Raw genomic sequence first — 21,429 nt, forward strand, 5'->3', positions numbered from 1 at the left:
TTTAAATATTGTCTCTGTAAAGACATCTAATTCATTTCCAATCACTGAATATATTTTCTGTTGAAATATGATCCGAAAACTGATGGCTTCTAATAAACCGTCTCCAAAATGGCGTGGTAACCCACATGAACTTCATTAATATAACACTAGCAAAACTATTTATTCAGACAGTCTGGGGGAAATGATTGCAATAGTATTTATCTGGGTCTCTCTCTCTCTCTCTTTCTCTCTCTCTTTTGTCTCTTTCTCGCTCTCCTCATCTTCCTCATTTCTCTGGGCTGTCTGCAGGAGGAGCTCTTTATTTGGCAGATGGTGCTGGAGTGATATTTCTCTCTGTCTCTGTGTGTGAGTGTCTTGTTCGTGTGTGGTACTCATCTGGAGTTCTTGTGACTGGGCATTCGTTCTGTGGTCACAGAGTCCTGAGGCCTGGAGCCCCTCCCTCCCTCCCTCCCTCCCTCCCTCCCTCCCTCCCTCCCTCCCCTCCCCTCCCCTCCCCTCCCTCCCTCTTGCTTTCTCTGCTGCTGTCAAAAGGGCTCAGTATTGTGCATTGCAATGGTGTGGTAGTCGCTTTGGACAAGGAGAGACTGATCTATGGCACTGAGGGTGGGAGAGAGAAATAGAGGGAGAGAGAGGGAGAAAGAGGGGCACAGAAAGAGAGAGAGAGAAAGAGAGAGACGAAAGAGAGAGATAGAGAGGAGAGAAAGAGAATACAAGAGAGAGAAAGCAAGGCACAGAGAGAGAGGAAGCATCCATCACTGAGCCAGCCGAAGAAAGAAACAAAATAGAGTGTATGTCTGCATTGAGACTGTCTGCAGGGAGGGACAGCTCCCAGTAGCAGCTCTGGCTGTGTCATTGTGAGGGACACTTCCCTTTCACAGGGTGTTGCTTTTCATGACTGACAAGGGTCTGAGACTAAGTGAGGTTGATGGGGACCCAGTGGGTTAGGTGAAGGGGATTCGATTGTGAACAGTGTTGTTGCCAAGTGTTGTTGTGCTTTGTAACTGGGCTAGGGATGGTAAAATGATCACTCTTCTCTGTTGCACTGTGACTGAGCTAGTGTTGCTACTCCATGTTTAGTGTCCTTTCTTTTCCCAGTGTTCAGTCCCCAGGGTTCAGTCCCCAGTGTTCAGATAAACTAATTTTAATATCTGTCCCCAACCTCCCCCTCTCTATTTTTCAGGCTGTGCATTCCTCACCTACTGTGCCCGTGAGTCGGCCATCAAAGCCCAGAACGCCCTCCATGAACAGAAAACACTGCCAGGGGTAAGTCTCTCTCTGTACCTGCTCCACCACCGTGCCATCTGAACAACACAACCCACATCACCACTCACCACCGACCACCTACCAGCCTGCTCCAATCCGCTCCAGCCCCAGATATAACATTGGAAAAGGATTCAATCAATAATCCAGGCTTTTAAAGGGCTGGTTTGAACTGTTTCATGTGTCTGTTATAGCCAGCATTGATCAGATGCACTTCGCTCATGCTTTCTGAGGCAATGACATCAAATGTCAATTAATTTGTTCTTTGTGTTTAAAAAAAGGCATAGTGAGTCATTGTTGTTTACTTAGAAACAGAAATGATATGAATGAGGGACATAGGGAAAGTGCACTGTGTGTGAGAGAGAGAAAGAGAGAGAGATAAGTTCTGCATTTATAAACAATGTTTGTGCATATCTGTGCACAGTATGTGTGCGTGTTTATGCACTGTGTGTGTGTGTGTGTGTGTGTGTGTGTGTGTGTGTGTGTGTGTGTGTGTGTGTGCGTGTGTATCTCTGTGTTTGTACACATTGTATGTGTGTGGGAGTAGTCATCCTACTATTCCCCCCACTACGGCAGATGGCAAGTGACAAGGACATTGTCGGCTGCAGTAATAGAGCAGAGTAAAGCAGAGTAAAGCAGAGTAGAGCAGTAGTAGAGCAGTAGTAGAGCAGAGTAAAGTAGAGTAGAGCAGAGTAGAGCAGAGCAGAGCAGAGCAGAGCAGAGCAGAGCAGAGTAGAGTAGAGTAGAGTAGAGCAGAGCAGAGCAGAGCAGAGTAGAGCAGAGTAGAGCAGAGTAGAGCAGAGTAAAGCAGAGTAGAGCAGTAGTAGAGCAGGAGTAGAGCAGGAGTAGAGCAGGAGTAGAGCAGTAGTAGAGCAGTAGTAGAGCAGTAGTAGAGCAGTAGTAGAGCAGTAGTAGAGCAGAGTAGAGCAGTAGTAGAGCAGTAGTAGAGTAGAGTAGAGCAGAGTAGAGACTGGTGTCCTACTGAGACAGCATGGCTCAACATGACCAGATCAGACCTCCTCAGGAGAACATCACAGATAGAAAGACCAACTGCCATCTAAGACAAGAAAATAAGGAGCCCAGACAAAAGGAATGTTTCACATTAAATATCCAAATACTAACACCTCAAACTTTGAACATTACTGCCGAAAAAACAAGTTATTTATTTTATCCTTCAAATTTGCCAAGCTCCAGGGTGGAGGGGCTATTTATATATATTTTTTAAAGATCATTTGAATATTTAAAAAAAGAAGTTGTTATTTGAGAGAACTCCAAGGGATGCGTACACGGTAGGCTATAACTGTGTTTAGCAGTGCGTTAAAGAGAGGGGGATTCTCTCCCAGCTCATTCCACCCCACTAGTAGTCTCCTCTGTCTCGTGGAGTCGCTAATTGCGCCTCCTTGCCAGCCTGGGAGGGCATCCGTCAGGCTTGACCCACCACTGGGATTAAAAGGCAAGATGTGGATGAATGTATAAATGAGGGGTACCATGAGGCTGGGAGCGAAAACACAGTCTACAAACCATCTGGCCTCTGAAAGATTTAACATCCACAAGGATGGAACATATTAAAGACCACCAAGCTATGTCAGGGAGAATGAACTCCTCTCTCTGCATGCATGTTTACTATATTATGCATCGGTCTGTTTTTTTCCCAGAAGACACATTCCACTTACAATAAACAAAATGGTAATCGGGCACTTATATTGAGGCATCCAACGAATCAATGTCATCCGACAAACTACGTTACCCATACAACCCCATCATACAATCCCCCAGAAATAGAATGCATCCTCACGCTGTATCAGCCACCATCTTTCCCGCTGATATCCTCCACTGTTCTCTAGTAGTACTTTTCTATACATCAAACCCCTCGACTGCCCGCCGTTGAGTTGTAATTCCACTTTTAGTCATGGCGAATACAAAGAGGTGAGCAAGGCTGTGCCTTCCCTCTCTCCTGAGTGCTGTGAAACGGTTACCCCTTCTCCTGTGTTTCCTGGCCCCTGCTCTGGCCCCCGCTGAGATCCCCCCTGCCTCCTCTTTTCCTGAGATATAACATGTCAGACAAATAGAACAGGCAGACATTGAAATGTGTCAGAGCCCATCGAGAATGAGAATCAGATGGGTGGTCGAGGGTGTAGTGGCTAGCTACACAGCGTTTGTATAGAGCAACCACTACCTCAATCCACAAAGCAAACGCAGAAACACAGGCCTGCAGAAACATCACAGACACAACCACTGTACTGTAACATTACTGATACCACACTGCTACCATCAAACCATCAGAGACGTTCTCCGTCTCTGTAGTCAGAGGAGAGAGGAACTGATAGTAGTGGGTCTATTTTCATGTTATGGAAATGGAGAGACAGCAGTGGTGATTTTAGCATGGAAATCTTGGTGGAGCAAACAAACAGAAAATGTGGGATGCATGCCAGCAAAGCCACTACACTACACAACACTACACTACACTACACAACACTACACTACACTACACAACACTACACTACACTACACTACACTACACTACACTACACTACACTACACTACACGAAACAATACATGAATTGTCATTCAGGGCAGGTGGGGCAGAGCTTTTAGGTAAAAATATATATATATATATGTTTTTTTGGGGGGGCTTGCCTGTTTTATTTGTTATTTTGGCATTAATACGTGTCACATATCAGTTTGCAAACAATGTAAAACAAAATATATATATCATTAAGTTAATAAAGCCGCATACAAACATGGTCTCTTTTTTGTTTTCCTGAGTAAGGCATCTCCAAAATGCAGGTGTTTCAGCCTAGCTCAGTGTTTTCTGTGGTGCTGGGGCAGCCAGCGGAAAATACAGAGCGTTGCACCTGATTGGTTCAGTTTTCTGTCGTGATTGGTTCAGTTTTCTGTCGTGATTGGCTCAGTTTTCTGTCACTCATGGGACAGTACGTCATCCCCAATTCTAAGCTTAGAGCTCGGAAATGTTAGCCCCTTGGGATATGCCATAGATTAATATTAGTAGTGCCCATCCAAGAAGGCTCAATGTCTTTGGCCACAGATAGAATGACATCAAATCACGTTATAGCTACAGTAGCTTTGATTGGACTGATCATGTCAACATCTTACTTTCAACGTCTTAGCTAAGAGTCATCATCAGTTGTCATCAAGTCGACAATCTACTGGCAAATCCTTTTCAATCCTTGTCATACGAAGAGAAATAATGAAGAGAAATTATAGATAAAACGTATCGGTGCTCATCGGCCATTGGACATAAAGATTACACAACAAGTTGGAAATCGCAAATTCAACAATGAGTCGTTTGGAAGGAATCAGTGGCTAACTGCAAAGAAACTACTAACGTTAGCCTGCTGTTCAATGGAGTGGCTGTGTTTTTTCCCCGAGTTCCCACCATAAATACAAAGAATGCCAGACTTTGATGACAAAGTTTGATGACAAAATTTGCCCACAAAGGACCGCTGCGCCACCTTCACAAGGTGAGTCCAAAAATGTCTTGTATGCTGCTGCATAGATGATGTAATATGCAAGAGAGATGTGAATACTGTAGCTAAGAAAGTAATACTAAGTGTATATTGTGTAGTAAGCTGTTAGTAGCCCATGTGCCTCACCCTAATAAGTTGGTCTATTTTCACCAAAGCGGTATTATAAACACATTGTTCATGGTCCGGTGTTTTCTTGTTTGGCTACTTTTTTGTACAGCTTTGACAGTGCTACTGATAGTAGCGGTATTGGTGGTGCTTGGATTGCACATGCAAATTCAGCACACACAACATTCTATAATATAATTGTGTTATTTGACGTCTCAAATTAAAAGCTAATTTAACGTGTCAAATAGTGTTATATGACGTGTATATTTTTTGACACGCAAAGACCCAAATGCCGTTCAATGTGCCTCATCCTAATAATTTGTTCTATTTTCACCTCTTAATTTTGCCTACTGTTCTAACTTGGTGGTGCACAAATAGCCTAAAACCTGTTATTGAGAAATGTAATCATTGAATATTCTAAGAGCTTTCATTGTCTGTTTATATGCCCCCTTTATTTATCCTACAGTTCTGACTTGTTGTACAGGGAGTACACTGTAAGAACGGCCTATGTTCTGAATTTTGTCGCTGTACATTTCAAAAGTGCTGAAGAAATAGTTTTATTGACTACGCCCATCCTAGCTCGCTCATTAATTTCTTAATCAAAATGACGGATTACCCTTTATCCGCTTGTCGTCCCCTTATGCCATAGTTTGTATATCTCTATTGTAACTAGAAACCACATTTGTTTATGCAAGTCTGCCATATCAGCTATGTTTTTTAAAAGGCAGTAAATGAGGCTGAATGAACTGTTTCGATGCCAGACAAGGCTTCGCTGAAAGCCAGGTGTAGCGGTGGTAAGTTGTTGGGACTCTGCTGTTGGGACAGCTTTATGTAGGCTCCAGTGGCAATTTTAGCATGTACGTCTTGGTGGGGCCAACAAAATAATTTGGGATGCATGCCAGCAAAGCCAATACACGACACAACACTAAACAATAAATGAATTGCACTCTAACAGTGATAAACGGTGCCCACAAACTGTTAGGGACTACATTTTTATTTTGACATTGTTTGCAAACTGATACGTGACACATATTAATGCCAAAATAACAAGCAAAACAGGCAAGCCCCCCCCCCCCCTTTTTTTTTTTACCTAAAAGTTTGGTGCTCAAAACAGCCCCACCTGCCCTGAATGACGGGTCGCCACTGAGAGACAGGGCCATGGAAAGAAAAGGAGAGAGAGATAGAGGGGAATGATAATGGGAGAGATGGAAACAGAGAGAACATGTGTGTAGTAGATATGCACTAGTGTAGCAGGATGGCTGTGTGAAGTGCATTGTGGGTTGTGTGTTCTGTGGGCCGGAAAAGCTTCTCTCTGCTCAGCGGCCTCTCACCAGCCAGCCAGTCAAACAGCCATCCAGCCTTCTTTCAGAAACAACCCGCGACTCTGCGCTGATGGTAAGTAGATATGCCAGTTGGTTGTTTGTAATACTGCTTGATATGCAGTTTGCCCGGGGCTATGGTGTAATGAATGTAAACTAGGATCCCCCAGGAGAGGAGTTATGATCGTCGTTAACTCCTTCACTGCCGGCTGTCCCCCCACTTAAAGGTGTGTCATGTGATTGCCATCTGATCAATGTGAAACCAAATCAATATAGACAGTGCATAAGCAGATAGTCAACATGAATGTATAGTACATATTCAAGGTGTATACAAGAACCCTTACAGGTGACTGTTTCAGGGCCACCATTACCCTCTTCCCTGCCTGCACACACTCCCTCATAATGCTATCTGGCCTTTCACGGGCTCATCAGGAATTGCTCACCACAATGTCCTGAGTTCCCAGGAAGACATTTGCGGCAGAAATGAGTAGCACGCCCTGATGGCTGTGACTGGGCTAGAAAGTAGATGTATGTGGTGCAGTGAGAGAGGGAAAGAGAGAGAGAGATAGATTTTGTGTATTGTCTACCTCATTTGCTTTGGCAATGTTAACACATGTTTCCCATGCCAATAAAGCCCCTTGAATTGAATTGAATTGATAGAAAGATAGAGGGGAATGACAGAGACAGAGAAAGAGGGAAAGAGAGACAGATAGAGAGGGAAAGAGAGAGACAGAGAGAGGGAAAGATAGAGAAAGATAGAGAGAGGGAAAGAGAGAGAGAGAGATAGAAAGATATAATATAGGGAAAGAGAGCGAAAGATAGAAAGATAGATTGGAAAGACAGAGACAGAGAAAGAGGGAAAGAGAGACAGATAGAGAGGGAAAGAGAGCGACAGAGAGAGAGAGGGAAAGATAGAGAAAGATAGAAATATAGGGGAAGAGAGCGAGATAGGGAGAGAAAGATAGAAAGATAGAGGGGCAAGACAGAGATAGAGAAAGAGGGAAAGAGAGAAAGATAGAGAGGGAAAGAGAGAAAGATAGAAAGAGAGGGAAAGAGAAATATAGAAAGATAGAAGGAAAGATAGAGAAAGACAGAGAGAGGGAAAGAGAGAGACAGATATAGAGAGAGGGAAAGAGAGAGAAAGATAGAGGGAAAGAGAGAGACAGAGAGAGAGAGAAAGAGAGAAGAAAGATAGAGAGGGAAACAGAGGGAAAGAGAGAGGGAAAGAGAGAGGGGAAGAGAGAGGGGAAGAGAGAGGGAAAGAGAGAGGGAAAGAGAGAGGGAAAGAGAGAGGGAAAGAGAGAGGGAAAGAGAGAGGGAAAGAGAGAGGGAAAGAGAGAAGAAAGATGGAGGGAAAATAGAGAGAAAGATGGAGGGAAAGGGAGAGACAGATAGAGAGAGAGGGAAGGAGAGAGAAAGATAGAAAGAGAAAGATAGAGAGAGAGGGAAAGAGAGAGGGAAAGAGAGAGAGGGAAAGAGAGAAGAAAGATAGAGGGAAACAGAGAGAAAGAGAGAGGGAAAGAGAGAGGGAAAGAGAGAAGAAAAATAAAGGGAAAATAGAGAGAAAGATGGATGGAAAGGGAGAGACAGATAGAGAGAGGGAAAGAGGAGACAGATAGAGTGGGGGAAAAGAGAGAAAGATCGAGAGGGAAAGAGAGAGAAAGACAGAGAGAGAAAGAGAAAGATAGAGAGACAGAGAGAGATGGAAAGAGAGGGAAAGAGAGAGGGAAAGAGAGAGGGAAAGAGAGAAGAAAAACGGAGGGAAAATAGAGAGAAAGATGGAGGGAAAGGGAACACAGATAGAGAGAGGGAACGAGGAGAGATAGAGAGTGGGGAAAAGAGAGAAAGAGAGAGAGGGAAAGAGAGAGAGAGAGAAAGATGGAAAGAGAAAGAGAGAGAAGGAAAGAGAAGGAAAGAGAAGATAAGAGAGGGAAAGAAAGGGCAAGAGAGAGAAAGATGGAGAGATAGGGAAGGAGAGAGACAGATAGAGAAGGAAAGATAGAGGGAAAGAGAGTGAAAGATAGAGAGGGAAAGAGAGAAAGATAGAAAGAGAGGGAAATAGAAATATAGAAAGATAGAGGGAAAGAGAGAGAGACAGAGAGAAGGAAAGATAGAGAAAGACAGAGAGAGGGAAAGAGAGAGACAGCTATAGAGAGGGGGAAGGAGAGAGAAAGATAGAGAGAGAAAGAGAAAGATAGAGAGACAGATAGAGAGAGAGAGATATAGAGAGAGATGGAAAGAGAGACAGATCGAGAGAGCGGGAAAGATAGAGAAAGATAGAGAGGGAAGGAGAGAGAGAGACAGAGAGAAGGAAAGATAGAGAAAGACAGAGAGAGGGAAAGAGAGAGACAGATATAGAGAGAGGGAAAGAGAGAGAAAGATAGAGGGAAAGAGAGAGACAGAGAGAGAGAGAAAGAGAGAAGAAAGATAGAGAGGGAAACAGAGAGAAAGATAGAGGGGAAGAGAGAGGGGAAGAGAGAGGGAAAGAGAGAGGGAAAGAGAGAGGGAAAGAGAGAGGGAAAGAGAGAGGGAAAGAGAGAGGGAAAATAGAGGGAAAATAGAGAGAAAGATGGAGGGAAAGGGAGAGACAGATAGAGAGAGAGGGAAGGAGAGAGAAAGATAGAAAGAGAAAGATAGAGAGAGAGGAAAAGAGAGAGAAAGATAGAGGGAAAGAGAGAGACAAAGAGAGAGAGGGAAAGAGAGAAGAAAGATAGAGGGAAAGAGAGAGGGAAAGAGAGAGGGAAAGAGAGAGGGAAAGATAGAAGAAAAATAAAGGGAAAATAGAGAGAAAGATGGATGGAAAGGGAGAGACAGATAGAGAGAGGGAAAGAGGAGACAGATAGAGTGGGGAAAAGAGAGAAAGAGAGAGAGGGAAAGAGAGAGAAAGACAGAGAGAGAAAGAGAAAGATAGAGAGACAGAGAGAGATGGAAAGAGAGGGAAAGAGAGAGGGAAAGAGAGAAGAAAAACGGAGGGAAAATAGAGAGAAAAATGGAGGGAAAGGGGACACAGATAGAGAGAGGGAACGAGGAGAGATAGAGAGTGGGGAAAAGAGAGAAAGTGAGAGAGGGAAAGAGAGAGAGGGAAAGAGAGAGAGAGGGAAAGAGAGAGAGAAAGAGAGAGAAGGAAAGAGAAGGAAAGAGAAGATAAGAGAGGGAAAGAAAGGGCAAGTGAGAGAAAGATGGAGAGATAGGGAAGGAGAGAGACAGATAGAGAAGGAAAGATAGAGGGAAAGAGAGTGAAAGATAGAGAGGGAAAGAGAGAAAGATAGAAAGAGAGGGAAATAGAAATATAGAAAGATAGAGGGAAAGAGAGAGACAGAGAGAAGGAAAGATAGAGAAAGACAGAGAGAGGGAAAGAGAGAGACAGCTATAGAGAGAGGGAAGGAGAGAGAAAGATAGAGAGAGAAAGAGAAAGATAGAGAGACAGATAGAGAGAGAGAGATATAGAGAGAGATGGAAAGAGAGACAGATCGAGAGAGCGGGAAAGATAGAGAAAGATAGAGAGGGAAGGAGAGAGAGAGACAGAGAGAAGGAAAGATAGAGAAAGACAGAGAGAGGGAAAGAGAGAGACAGATATAGAGAGAGGGAAAGAGAGAGAAAGATAGAGGGAAAGAGAGAGACAGAGAGAGAGAGAAAGAGAGAAGAAAGATAGAGAGGGAAACAGAGAGAAAGATAGAGGGAAAGAGAGAGGGAAAGAGAGAGGGAAAGAGAGAGGGGAAGAGAGAGGGGAAGAGAGAGGGAAAGAGAGAGGGAAAGAGAGAGGGAGAGAGGGAAAGAGAGAGGGAAAGAGAGAGGGAAAGAGAGAGGGAAAGAGAGAGGGAAAGAGAGAGGGAAAATAGAGGGAAAATAGAGAGAAAGATGGAGGGAAAGGGAGAGACAGATAGAGAGAGAGGGAAGGAGAGAGAAAGATAGAAAGAGAAAGATAGAGAGAGAGGGAAAGAGAGAGAAAGATAGAGGGAAAGAGAGAGACAAAGAGAGAGAGGGAAAGAGAGAAGAAAGATAGAGGGAAACAGAGGGAAAGAGAGAGGGAAAGAGAGAGGGAAAGAGAGAGGGAAAGATAGAAGAAAAATAAAGGGAAAATAGAGAGAAAGATGGATGGAAAGGGAGAGACAGATAGAGAGAGGGAAAGAGGAGACAGATAGAGTGGGGAAAAGAGAGAAAGATCGAGAGGGAAAGAGAGAGAGGGAAAGAGAGAGAAAGACAGAGAGAGAAAGAGAAAGATAGAGAGACAGAAAGAGATGGAAAGAGAGAGAAAGAGAGAGGGAAAGAGAGAGGGAAAGAGAGAGGGAAAGAGAGAAGAAAAACGGAGGGAAAATAGAGAGAAAGATGGAGGGAAAGGGGACACAGATAGAGAGAGGGAACGAGGAGAGATAGAGAGTGGGGAAAAGAGAGAAAGTGAGAGAGGGAAAGAGAGAGAGGGAAAGAGAGAGAGAGGGAAAGAGAGAGAGAAAGATGGAAAGAGAAAGAGAGAGAAGGAAAGAGAAGATAAGAGAGGGAAAGATAGGGCAAGAGAGAGAAAGTGGGAGAGATAGGGAAGGAGAGAGACAGATAGAGAAGGAAAGATAGAGGGAAAGAGAGCGAAAGATAGAGAGGGAAAGAGAGAAAGATAGAAAGAGAGGGAAATAGAAATATAGAAAGATAGAGGGAAAGAGAGAGAGACAGAGAGAAGGAAAGATAGAGAAAGACAGAGGGAAAGAGAGAGACAGCTATAGAGAGAGGGAAGGAGAGAGAAAGATAGAGAGAGAAAGAGAAAGATAGAGAGACAGATAGAGAGAGAGAGATATAGAGAGAGATGGAAAGAGAGACAGATCGAGAGAGCGGGAAAGATAGAGAAAGATAGAGAGGGAAGGAGAGAGAGAGATAGAAAGATAGAAATATAGGGAAAGAGAGCGAAAGATAGAAAGATAGAGGGGAAAGACAGAGACAGAGAAAGAGGGAAAGCGAGACAGATAGAGAGGGAAAGAGAGAGACAGAGAGAGAAGGAAAGATAGAGGGAAAGAGAGAGAAAGATAGAGAGGGAAAGAGAAAAAGATAGAAAGAGAGGGAAAGAGAAATATAGAAAGATAGAGGGAAAGAGAGAGAGACAGAGAGAAGGAAAGATAGAGAAAGACAGAGGGAAAGAGAGAGACAGATATAGAGAGAAGGAAGGAGAGAGAAAGATAGAGAGAGAAAGAGAAAGATAGAGAGACAGATAGAGAGATAGAGACAGAGAGAGAGAGGGAAAGAGAGAAGAAAGCTAGAGAGGGAAACAGAGGGAAAGAGAGAGGGAAAGAGAGAGGGAAAGAGAGAGAAAGACAGAGAGAGAAAGAGAAAGATAGAGAGACAGAGAGAGATGGAAAGAGAGGGAAAGAGAGGGAAAGAGAGAGGGAAAGAGAGAGGGAAAGAGAGAGGGAAAGAGAGAAGAAAAACGGAGGGAAAATAGAGAGAAAGATGGAGGGAAAGGGAACACAGATAGAGAGAGGGAACGAGGAGAGATAGAGAGTGGGGAAAAGAGAGAAAGAGAGAGAGGGAAAGAGAGAGAGAGAGAAAGATGGAAAGAGAAAGAGAGAGAAGGAAAGAGAAGGAAAGAGAAGATAAGAGAGGGAAAGAAAGGGCAAGAGAGAGAAAGATGGAGAGATAGGGAAGGAGAGAGACAGATAGAGAAGGAAAGATAGAGGGAAAGAGAGTGAAAGATAGAGAGGGAAAGAGAGAAAGATAGAAAGAGAGGGAAATAGAAATATAGAAAGATAGAGGGAAAGAGAGAGACAGAGAGAAGGAAAGATAGAGAAAGACAGAGAGAGGGAAAGAGAGAGACAGCTATAGAGAGAGGGAAGGAGAGAGAAAGATAGAGAGAGAAAGAGAAAGATAGAGAGACAGATAGAGAGAGAGAGATATAGAGAGAGATGGAAAGAGAGACAGATCGAGAGAGCGGGAAAGATAGAGAAAGATAGAGAGGGAAGGAGAGAGAGAGACAGAGAGAAGGAAAGATAGAGAAAGACAGAGAGAGGGAAAGAGAGAGACAGATATAGAGAGAGGGAAAGAGAGAGAAAGATAGAGGGAAAGAGAGAGACAGAGAGAGAGAGAAAGAGAGAAGAAAGATAGAGAGGGAAACAGAGAGAAAGATAGAGGGAAAGAGAGAGGGAAAGAGAGAGGGAAAGAGAGAGGGGAAGAGAGAGGGGAAGAGAGAGGGAAAGAGAGAGGGAGAGAGGGAAAGAGAGAGGGAAAGAGAGAGGGAAAGAGAGAGGGAAAGAGAGAGGGAAAGAGAGAGGGAAAGAGAGAGGGAAAATAGAGGGAAAATAGAGAGAAAGATGGAGGGAAAGGGAGAGACAGATAGAGAGAGAGGGAAGGAGAGAGAAAGATAGAAAGAGAAAGATAGAGAGAGAGGGAAAGAGAGAGAAAGATAGAGGGAAAGAGAGAGACAAAGAGAGAGAGGGAAAGAGAGAAGAAAGATAGAGGGAAACAGAGGGAAAGAGAGAGGGAAAGAGAGAGGGAAAGAGAGAGGGAAAGATAGAAGAAAAATAAAGGGAAAATAGAGAGAAAGATGGATGGAAAGGGAGAGACAGATAGAGAGAGGGAAAGAGGAGACAGATAGAGTGGGGAAAAGAGAGAAAGATCGAGAGGGAAAGAGAGAGAGGGAAAGAGAGAGAAAGACAGAGAGAGAAAGAGAAAGATAGAGAGACAGAGAGAGATGGAAAGAGAGAGAAAGAGAGAGGGAAAGAGAGAGGGAAAGAGAGAAGAAAAACGGAGGGAAAATAGAGAGAAAGATGGAGGGAAAGGGGACACAGATAGAGAGAGGGAACGAGGAGAGATAGAGAGTGGGGAAAAGAGAGAAAGTGAGAGAGGGAAAGAGAGAGAGGGAAAGAGAGAGAGAGGGAAAGAGAGAGAGAAAGAGAGAGAAGGAAAGAGAAGGAAAGAGAAGATAAGAGAGGGAAAGATAGGGCAAGAGAGAGAAAGTGGGAGAGATAGGGAAGGAGAGAGACAGATAGAGAAGGAAAGATAGAGGGAAAGAGAGCGAAAGATAGAAAGAGAGGGAAATAGAAATATAGAAAGATAGAGGGAAAGAGAGAGAGACAGAGAGAAGGAAAGATAGAGAAAGACAGAGGGAAAGAGAGAGACAGCTATAGAGAGAGGGAAGGAGAGAGAAAGATAGAGAGAGAAAGAGAAAGATAGAGAGACAGATAGAGAGAGAGATATAGAGAGAGATGGAAAGAGAGACAGATCGAGAGAGCGGGAAAGATAGAGAAAGATAGAGAGGGAAGGAGAGAGAGAGATAGAAAGATAGAAATATAGGGAAAGAGAGCGAAAGATAGAAAGATAGAGGGGAAAGACAGAGACAGAGAAAGAGGGAAAGCGAGACAGATAGAGAGGGAAAGAGAGAGACAGAGAGAGAAGGAAAGATAGAGGGAAAGAGAGAGAAAGATAGAGAGGGAAAGAGAAAAAGATAGAAAGAGAGGGAAAGAGAAATATAGAAAGATAGAGGGAAAGAGAGAGAGACAGAGAGAAGGAAAGATAGAGAAAGACAGAGGGAAAGAGAGAGACAGATATAGAGAGAAGGAAGGAGAGAGAAAGATAGAGAGAGAAAGAGAAAGATAGAGAGACAGATAGAGAGAGAGAGATAGAGACAGAGAGAGAGAGGGAAAGAGAGAAGAAAGCTAGAGAGGGAAACAGAGGGAAAGAGAGAGGGAAAGAGAGAGGGAAAGAGAGAGGGAAAGAGGGAAAGAGAGAAGAAAAATAGAGGGAAAATCGAGAGAAAGATGGAGGGAAAGGGAGAGACAGATAGAGAGAGGGAAAGGGAGAGACAGATAGAGAGAGGGAAAGAGGAGACAGATAGAGAGAGTGGGGAAAAGAGAGAAAGATTGAGAGGGAAAGAGAGGGAAAGAGAGCGAGAGGGAAAGAGAGAGAGAGAAAGATGTAAAGAGAAAGCGAGAGAAGGAAAGAGAAGGAAAGAGAAGGAAAGATAGGGCAAGAGAGAGAAAGATGGAGAGATAGGGAAGGAGAGGGTTATGATAGTGAGAGAGGGAAGGATAGGGTTATGATAGTGAGAGAGGGAAGGAGAGGGTTATGATAGTGAGAGAGGGAAGGAGAGGGTTATGATAGTGAGAGAGGGAAGGAGAGGGTTATGATAGTGAGAGAGGGAAGGAGAGGGTTATGATAGTGAGAGAGGGAAGGAGAGGGTTATGATAGTGAGAGAGGGAAGGAGAGAGTTATGATAGTGAGAGAGAGAAAGATAGAGAGGGAAAGTGCCTCAGGGAGGGGCGAGTGTGTGTGGTTAGGTTTGGCTAGACAGTGGGAGATGCTCTGACAGCTGTCCAGGTGCATACAGTATGCTACCATCATCTCAGGGTCCTCTGTGGCTACAGAGAGAAGTGTGTAGGGGTGTTGTGAAAAACATGTGGACATGGCAGCTTGTGGTGATCACACCGCTCACATCACTGGTCTGTGTGTGTGTAATTGTGTACTGTTTACAGTAGTGTTTATTGTTGTGGGTGAAATTACAACATTATGTTTTAATACCGTTATTGCATCAAATGGTTGTTTATGCAACAGAATAGGGGGTTGTTAGAACTATATTGTGTCTGTGTGAACTGAGAGTGGGCCTCTGGGGCTTCATGCTGACAGTAGATGTACGATGCCTTAGGTGATAAACCAAACCAGCAAAATTCCATTCATGTGAGGGAGATTTCTCCAGTCTGACTGGAGGGTACCAGGGGGAGATTTCTCCGGTCTGACTGGAGAGTACCAGGGGGAGATGGCTCCGGTCCGACTGGAGGGTGCCAGAGGGAGATTTCTCCGGTCTGACTGGAGGGTACCAGGGGGAGATGGCTCCGGTCTGATTGGAAGGTACCAGGGGGAGATTTCTCCGGTCTGACTGGAGGGTACCAGGGGGAGATTGCTCCGGTCTGACTGGAGGGTACCAGGGGGAGATTTCTCCGGTCTGACTGGAGGGTACCTGGGGGAGATGGCTCCGGTCTGATTGGAAGGTACCAGGGGGAGATTTCTCTGGTCTGACTGGAGGGTACCAGGGGGAGATGGTTCCGGTCTGACTGGAAGGTACCAGGGGGAGATTTCTCCGGTCTGACTGGAAGGTACCAGGGGGAGATTTCTCCGGTCTGACTGGAAGGTACCAGGGGGAGATGGCTCCGGTCTGACTGGAAGGTACCAGGGGGAGATTTCTCCGGTCTGACTGGAGGGTACCAGGGGGAGATGGCTCGGGTCTGACTGGAAGGTACCAGGGGGAGATGGCTCCAGTCTGACTGGAAGGTACCAGGGGGAGATGGCTCCGGTCTGACTGGAAGGTACCAGGGGGAGATGGCTCCAGTCTGACTGGAAGGTACCAGGGGGAGATGGCTCCGGTCTGACTGGAGGGTACCAGGGGGAGATGGCTCCGGTCTGACTGGAAGGTACCAGGGGGAGATGGCTCCGGTCTGACTGGAGGGTACCAGGGGGAGATGGCTCCGGTGTGACTGGAAGGTACCAGGGGGAGATTTCTCCGGTGTGACTGGAGGGTACCAGGGGGAGATGGCTCCGGTCTGACTGGAAGGTACCAGGGGGAGATGGCTCCGGTCTGACTGGAGGGTACCAGGGGGAGATGGCTCCGGTCTGACTGGAAGGTACCAGGGGGAGATTGCTCCGGTCTGACTGGAAGGTACCAGGGGGAGATGGCTCCGTTCTGACTGGAAGGTACCAGGGGGAGATGGCTCCGTTCTGACTGGAAGGTACCAGGTAGAGATGGCTCCGTTCTGACTGGAAGGTACCAGGGGGAGATGGCTCCGGTCTGACTGGAAGGTACCAGGTATAGATGGCTCCGTTCTGACTGGAAGGTACCAGGGGGAGATTGCTCCGGTCTGACTGGAAGGTACCAGGTAGAGATGGCTCCGGTCTGACTGGAAGGTACCAGGGGGAGATTTCTTCGGTCTGACTGGAAGGTACCACGGGGAGATGGCTCCAGTCTGACTGGAAGGTACCAGGGGGAGATGGCTCGGGTCTGACTGGACGGTACCAGGGGGAGATTTCTCCGGTCTGACTGGAGGGTACCAGGGGGAGATGGCTCCGGTCTGACTGGAAGGTACCAGGGGGAGATGGCTCCAGTCTGACTGGAAGGTACCAGGGGGAGATGGCTCCGGTCTGACTGGAAGGTACCAGGGGGAGATGGCTCCAGTCTGACTGGAAGGTACCAGGGGGAGATGGCTCCGGTCTGACTGGAGGGTACCAGGGGGAGATGGCTCCGGTCTGACTGGAAGGTACCAGGGGGAGATGGCTCCGGTCTGACTGGAGGGTACCAGGGGGAGATGGCTCCGGTCTGACTGGAAGGTACCAGGGGGAGATTTCTCCGGTGTGACTGGAGGGTACCAGGGGGAGATGGCTCCGGTCTGACTGGAAGGTACCAGGGGGAGATGGCTCCGGTCTGACTGGAGGGTACCAGGGGGAGATGGCTCCGGTCTGACTGGAAGGTACCAGGGGGAGATTGCTCCGGTCTGACTGGAAGGTACCAGGGGGAGATGGCTCCGTTCTGACTGGAAGGTACCAGGAGGAGATGGCTCCGTTCTGACTGGAAGGTACCAGGTAGAGATGGCTCCGTTCTGACTGGAAGGTACCAGGGGGAGATGGCTCCGGTCTGACTGGAAGGTACCAGGTATAGATGGCTCCGTTCTGACTGGAAGGTACCAGGGGGAGATTGCTCCGGTCTGACTGGAAGGTACCAGGTAGAGATGGCTCCGGTCTGACTGGAAGGTACCAGGGGGAGATTTCTTCGGTCTGACTGGAAGGTACCACGGGGAGATGGCTCCAGTCTGACTGGAAGGTACCAGGGGGAGATGGCTCGGGTCTGACTGGACGGTACCAGGGGGAGATTTCTCCGGTCTGACTGGAGGGTACCAGGGGGAGATGGCTCCGGTCTGACTGGAGGGTACCAGGGGGAGATGGCTCCGTTCTGACTGGAAGGTACCAGGGGGAGATTTCTCCGGTCTGACTGGAGGGTACCAGGGGGAGATGGCTCGGGTCTGACTGGACGGTACCAGGGGGAGATGGCTCGGGTCTGACTGGACGGTACCAGGGGGAGATTTCTCCGGTCTGACTGGAGGGTACCAGGGGGAGATGGCTCGGGTCTGACTGGACGGTACCAGGGGGAGATTTCTCCGGTCTGACTGGAGGGTACCAGGGGGAGATTTCTCCGGTCTGACTGGAGGGTACCAGGGGGAGATGGCTCCAGTCTGACTGGAAGGTACCAGGGGGAGATGGCTCCGTTCTGACTGGAAGGTACCAGGTAGAGATGGCTCCGTTCTGACTGGAAGGTACCAGGGGGAGATGGCTCCGGTCTGACTGGAAGGTACCAGGTAGAGATGGCTCCGTTCTGACTGGAAGGTACCAGGGGGAGATTGCTCCGGTCTGACTGGAAGGTACCAGGTAGAGATGGCTCCGGTCTGACTGGAAGGTACCAGGGGGAGATTTCTCCGGTCTGACTGGAAGGTACCACGGGGAGATGGCTCCAGTCTGACTGGAAGGTACCAGGGGGAGATGGCTCGGGTCTGACTGGACGGTACCAGGGGGAGATTTCTCCGGTCTGACTGGAGGGTACCAGGGGGAGATGGCTCCGGTCTGACTGGAGGGTACCAGGGGGAGATGGCTCCAGTCTGACTGGAAGGTACCAGGTAGAGATTGCTCCGGTCTGACTGGAAGGTACCAGGGGGAGATGGTTCCGGTCTGACTGGAAGGTACCAGGGGGAGATTTCTCCGGTCTGACTGGAGGGTACCAGGGGGAGATGGCTCCGGTCTGACTGGAAGGTACCAGGGGGAGATGGCTCGGGTCTGACTGGAAGGTACCAGGGGGAGATGGCTCGGGTCTGACTGGAAGGTACCAGGGGGAGATGGCTCCGGTCTGACTGGAGGGTACCAGTGGGAGATGGCTCCGGTCTGACTGGAAGGTACCAGGGGGAGATGGCTCGTGTCTGACTGGAAGGTACCAGGGGGAGATGGCTCCGGTCTGACTGGAAGGTACCAGGGGGAGATGGCTCGTGTCTGACTGAAAGGTACCAGGGGGAGATGGCTCGTGTCTGACTGGAAGGTACCAGGGGGAGATGGCTCCGGTCTGACTGGAAGGTACCAGGGGGAGATGGCTCGTGTCTGACTGGAAGGTACCAGGGGGAGATGGCTCCGGTCTGACTGGAAGGTACCAGGGGGAGATGGCTCCGGTCTGACTGGAAGGTACCAGGGGGAGATGGCTTGTGTCTGACTGGAAGGTACCAGGGGGAGATGGCTCGTGTCTGACTGGAAGGTACCAGGGGGAGATGGCTCGTGTCTGACTGGAAGGTACCAGGGGGAGATGGCTCGTGTATGGATAATTATGAAAGGAACCTTGTTAAGTTGGCCAGACCCTGGTTTCTACCTTCAACGAGAACAGTCTTTACAGCATATACAGTCTGCTGTGAGTTATTATATCTTTCATACAAATCCTAACCTAGTGACCCATTTCCATGCATCTGTTGTTTGTCTTGAACATTCAGGAGGATGAACTTTGCTATAAAATGCTGTGGCTCAAATCCGCTCGTTGTGCTCTCAAGCAATCTTCTAGGGGTGGTTTGTCGACTAGCTTCATTATTGCAATAATTCATCGATGTTATTAATACGTTTTGAATAAAGTAATATCCTGATTACTATATCATTGTGTTTACTTGATAGCTACCTACCTACAGAAATAGCTAGCTAGAACGAAGTGTTAATAAGATTTAAAAATAAATGTAAAAGATTTAAATGCAATACAAATAAAAGTTCTCCATTGACCTTGTCTCTCTTCATTATTGATTAGTATTTCCACGACATTATTTTGGTGTGTGTGTGTGTACCTGTGTTGTGGGACAGATAATCACAATATCAGATAGTTTCACACTGGTTGAATCAACGCTGTTTCCACGTCATTTCAACGAATTACGTTGAACCAACGTGGAATAGACTTTGAATTGACGTCTGTGCCCAGTGGGTTGACATTAATGCCACTAAATACAAGCTTGGGCGTCCCTAGACTGTTTTCAAACACTTTTTAAAATGACTTGATGATTTCCCCACACTGCCTAGTTTGTTCTTAGAACATTTAACAGTGGCAATGAGACAGACGCGACCTATCAGGGGAGACAGTTGGTGTCAGAGCTTTCCCCTACACCAGTCTTGGTGTCAGAACTAGCCCCTACACCAGTCCACCAGAGATTTAATTCACACACTCCACACACCACAGAGCTCAGCATCATAGCAAATCCCACATTGTTCACACAATCCCCCCTCCCACATCCGACAGATAAAAGAAAATAATCGTAGCCGTGTACGTATCAGCAACGTCACCACTAAGTATCTCTCTCTCTCTCTCTCTCTCTCTCTCTCTCTCTCTCTCTCTCTCTCTCGCAGGTCCCCCTCTCTCTCCCCCACTCTTTCTTTCGCTCGCTCCCCTTCCCTCTCTCTCCCCCACTCTTTCTTTCGCTCGCTCCCCTTCCCTCTCTCTCTCCCTCTTCTCTCCCTCTCTCTCCCCCTCTCTCCCCCTCTCTCCCTCTTCCTCTCTCGCTCTCTCCCTCTTTCTCTCTCCCTCTCTCCCCTACCTCTCTCTCGTCCCCTTCCTCTCTCTCTCTAGCTCGCTCTCTTTCCCTCTATCTCTCTCTCTCTCTCCCTCTAGCTCTCTCTTTCCCTCAATCCTCTTTCTCTCTCCCCCTCTCTCTCTCTCTCTCTCTTGCTCCCCCTCTCTCTCCCCCTCTTTCTTTCGCTCTCTCTCTCGGTCCCCCTCTCTCGCCCCTCCCCCCCCCTCTCTTTCGCTCTCTCTCTCTCCCTCTTCCCTCCTTCTCTCTCTCCCTCTCCCTCTCTCTCCCCCTCTCCCCCTCTCTCTCTCTCTCTCTCCCTCTAGCTCTCTCTTTCCCTCAATCCCCTTTCTCTCTTCCCCTCTCTCTCTCCCCCTCTCTCTTTCTCTCTCTCTCTCAGTCCCCCTTTCTCCCCACCCTCTCTCTCTCCCTCTTCCCTCCCTCTCTCTCTCCCTCTCTCTCCCCCTCCCTCTCTCTCTCCCCCTCTCTCTCTCTTTATCACTCACTTACATGCACACAGAGGTGGACGCACACATCCAAATAAACACACACACTCCTCTGGGCTGCTGTTCCATGCCATGTGTGTGTGTGTGCCAGGGCTCAGCACAGTTGTAATGGGATGTGTGAGGTGCTGAGAGGGAGCTGCATGGCTGGGGCTGTGTGTGCCGGGGAGAGTGGCGGACCTAGTGCAGGGGAAATGAGGTTGGCCTGCCACGGTACTGTGCTGTTCTCCTCGCCTCCCCTTGCCGTGCTGGTCACCAGGCTTCACACACACGCAGTCTCCCATCCACCTGCTCATCAACCGCGGCCTTGCCTGATTTCCCACCTGCCTGCTTCAAAGGCTGATTAATTCAAGGCTGTGTTTGTGTGGGTGGCAAGAGGGTAGGGGACCGGTCAGCGAGAAACCAATCGGTGATGGCAGGATGGGAGACCTTGCAGTCTAGGGAGTGGGCCTCGTTAGAATTGATCCCCTAGGTAATAGGAGTGTATGTGTGTATGTATTTGTGTACGTGTGTGGCAGGAGGGGAATGGGGAAAAGGAGCTGGAGAGGTGGAAGAGAACAGAAAACGGAACAAAAGCATTTTCTCCAGGAGATAGTGTTTCTGTTTCCTCTCTAAGTAAAACCATTTCTGGACTGGGACACTCTAAACAAACTAGAATGTTTGAATCTGAAATGGCTGGTTATGTAGTGAAATACCACCTCCAGTGCCTTCAGAAGGTATTCATACCCCTTGTCTTATTCCACATTGGGTTGTTACAGCCTGAATTCAAAATAGATTGAATATATATTTTTCTCACCCATCTATGCATGAAAACATGTTTTACATTTTTTAAGTGCAAATGTATTCGAAATGAAGTACAGAAATATCTCATTTACAGAAGTCTTAACACCCCTGAGTCAATACTTTGTAGAAGCACCTTTGGAAAGATTTCACAATCTCAATTTAATCCATTTTATATTCAGCCTGTAACACAACAAAATGTGGGACAAGTCAAGGGGTGTGAACACTTTCTGAAGGCACTGTATCTGATTCTTTAGCATTAAATGATTGATGCTTGTATTAGCAACAGATGCTTGTCTGCGATGCGTTAATTGAAACGTTTTGCCAAGGTTTCACTTTTAGCAACAGACGTCCATGTTTAACGCTACTAGTGTGGTTCAGGATTGATCATGTCTAAGAAAGAAGCGTCCAGGGTGCCGCTTTAAAACCCTTGGTTTAATCC

The 21,429-nt window shown here is 47.1% G+C and overlaps 1 protein-coding gene and 1 long non-coding RNA gene across 13 annotated transcripts in view; both read left to right on the forward strand.

The window, feature by feature from the left end:
* LOC129855177 (CUGBP Elav-like family member 5) overlaps nucleotides 1-21,429 on the forward strand; it is a 400,684-nt gene that overhangs the window by 33,796 nt on the left and 345,459 nt on the right. For all 12 annotated transcript variants that reach the window (XM_055922584.1, XM_055922589.1, XM_055922578.1 and 9 more), the window contains exon 2: nucleotides 1,181-1,263. In XM_055922584.1, the coding sequence (XP_055778559.1) occupies nucleotides 1,181-1,263 (83 nt within the window). The remainder of the gene's footprint in view (nucleotides 1-1,180; nucleotides 1,264-21,429) is intronic.
* On the forward strand, nucleotides 1,270-11,691 carry LOC129855179 (uncharacterized). The gene is made up of 2 exons (XR_008759435.1): nucleotides 1,270-2,080; nucleotides 2,115-11,691. It is a non-coding gene; the product is annotated as an uncharacterized LOC129855179 (long non-coding RNA).

This window comes from Salvelinus fontinalis, chromosome 5, assembly GCF_029448725.1.
Source record: "Salvelinus fontinalis isolate EN_2023a chromosome 5, ASM2944872v1, whole genome shotgun sequence".
In the NCBI taxonomy this organism is placed as follows: Eukaryota; Metazoa; Chordata; class Actinopteri; order Salmoniformes; family Salmonidae; genus Salvelinus; species Salvelinus fontinalis.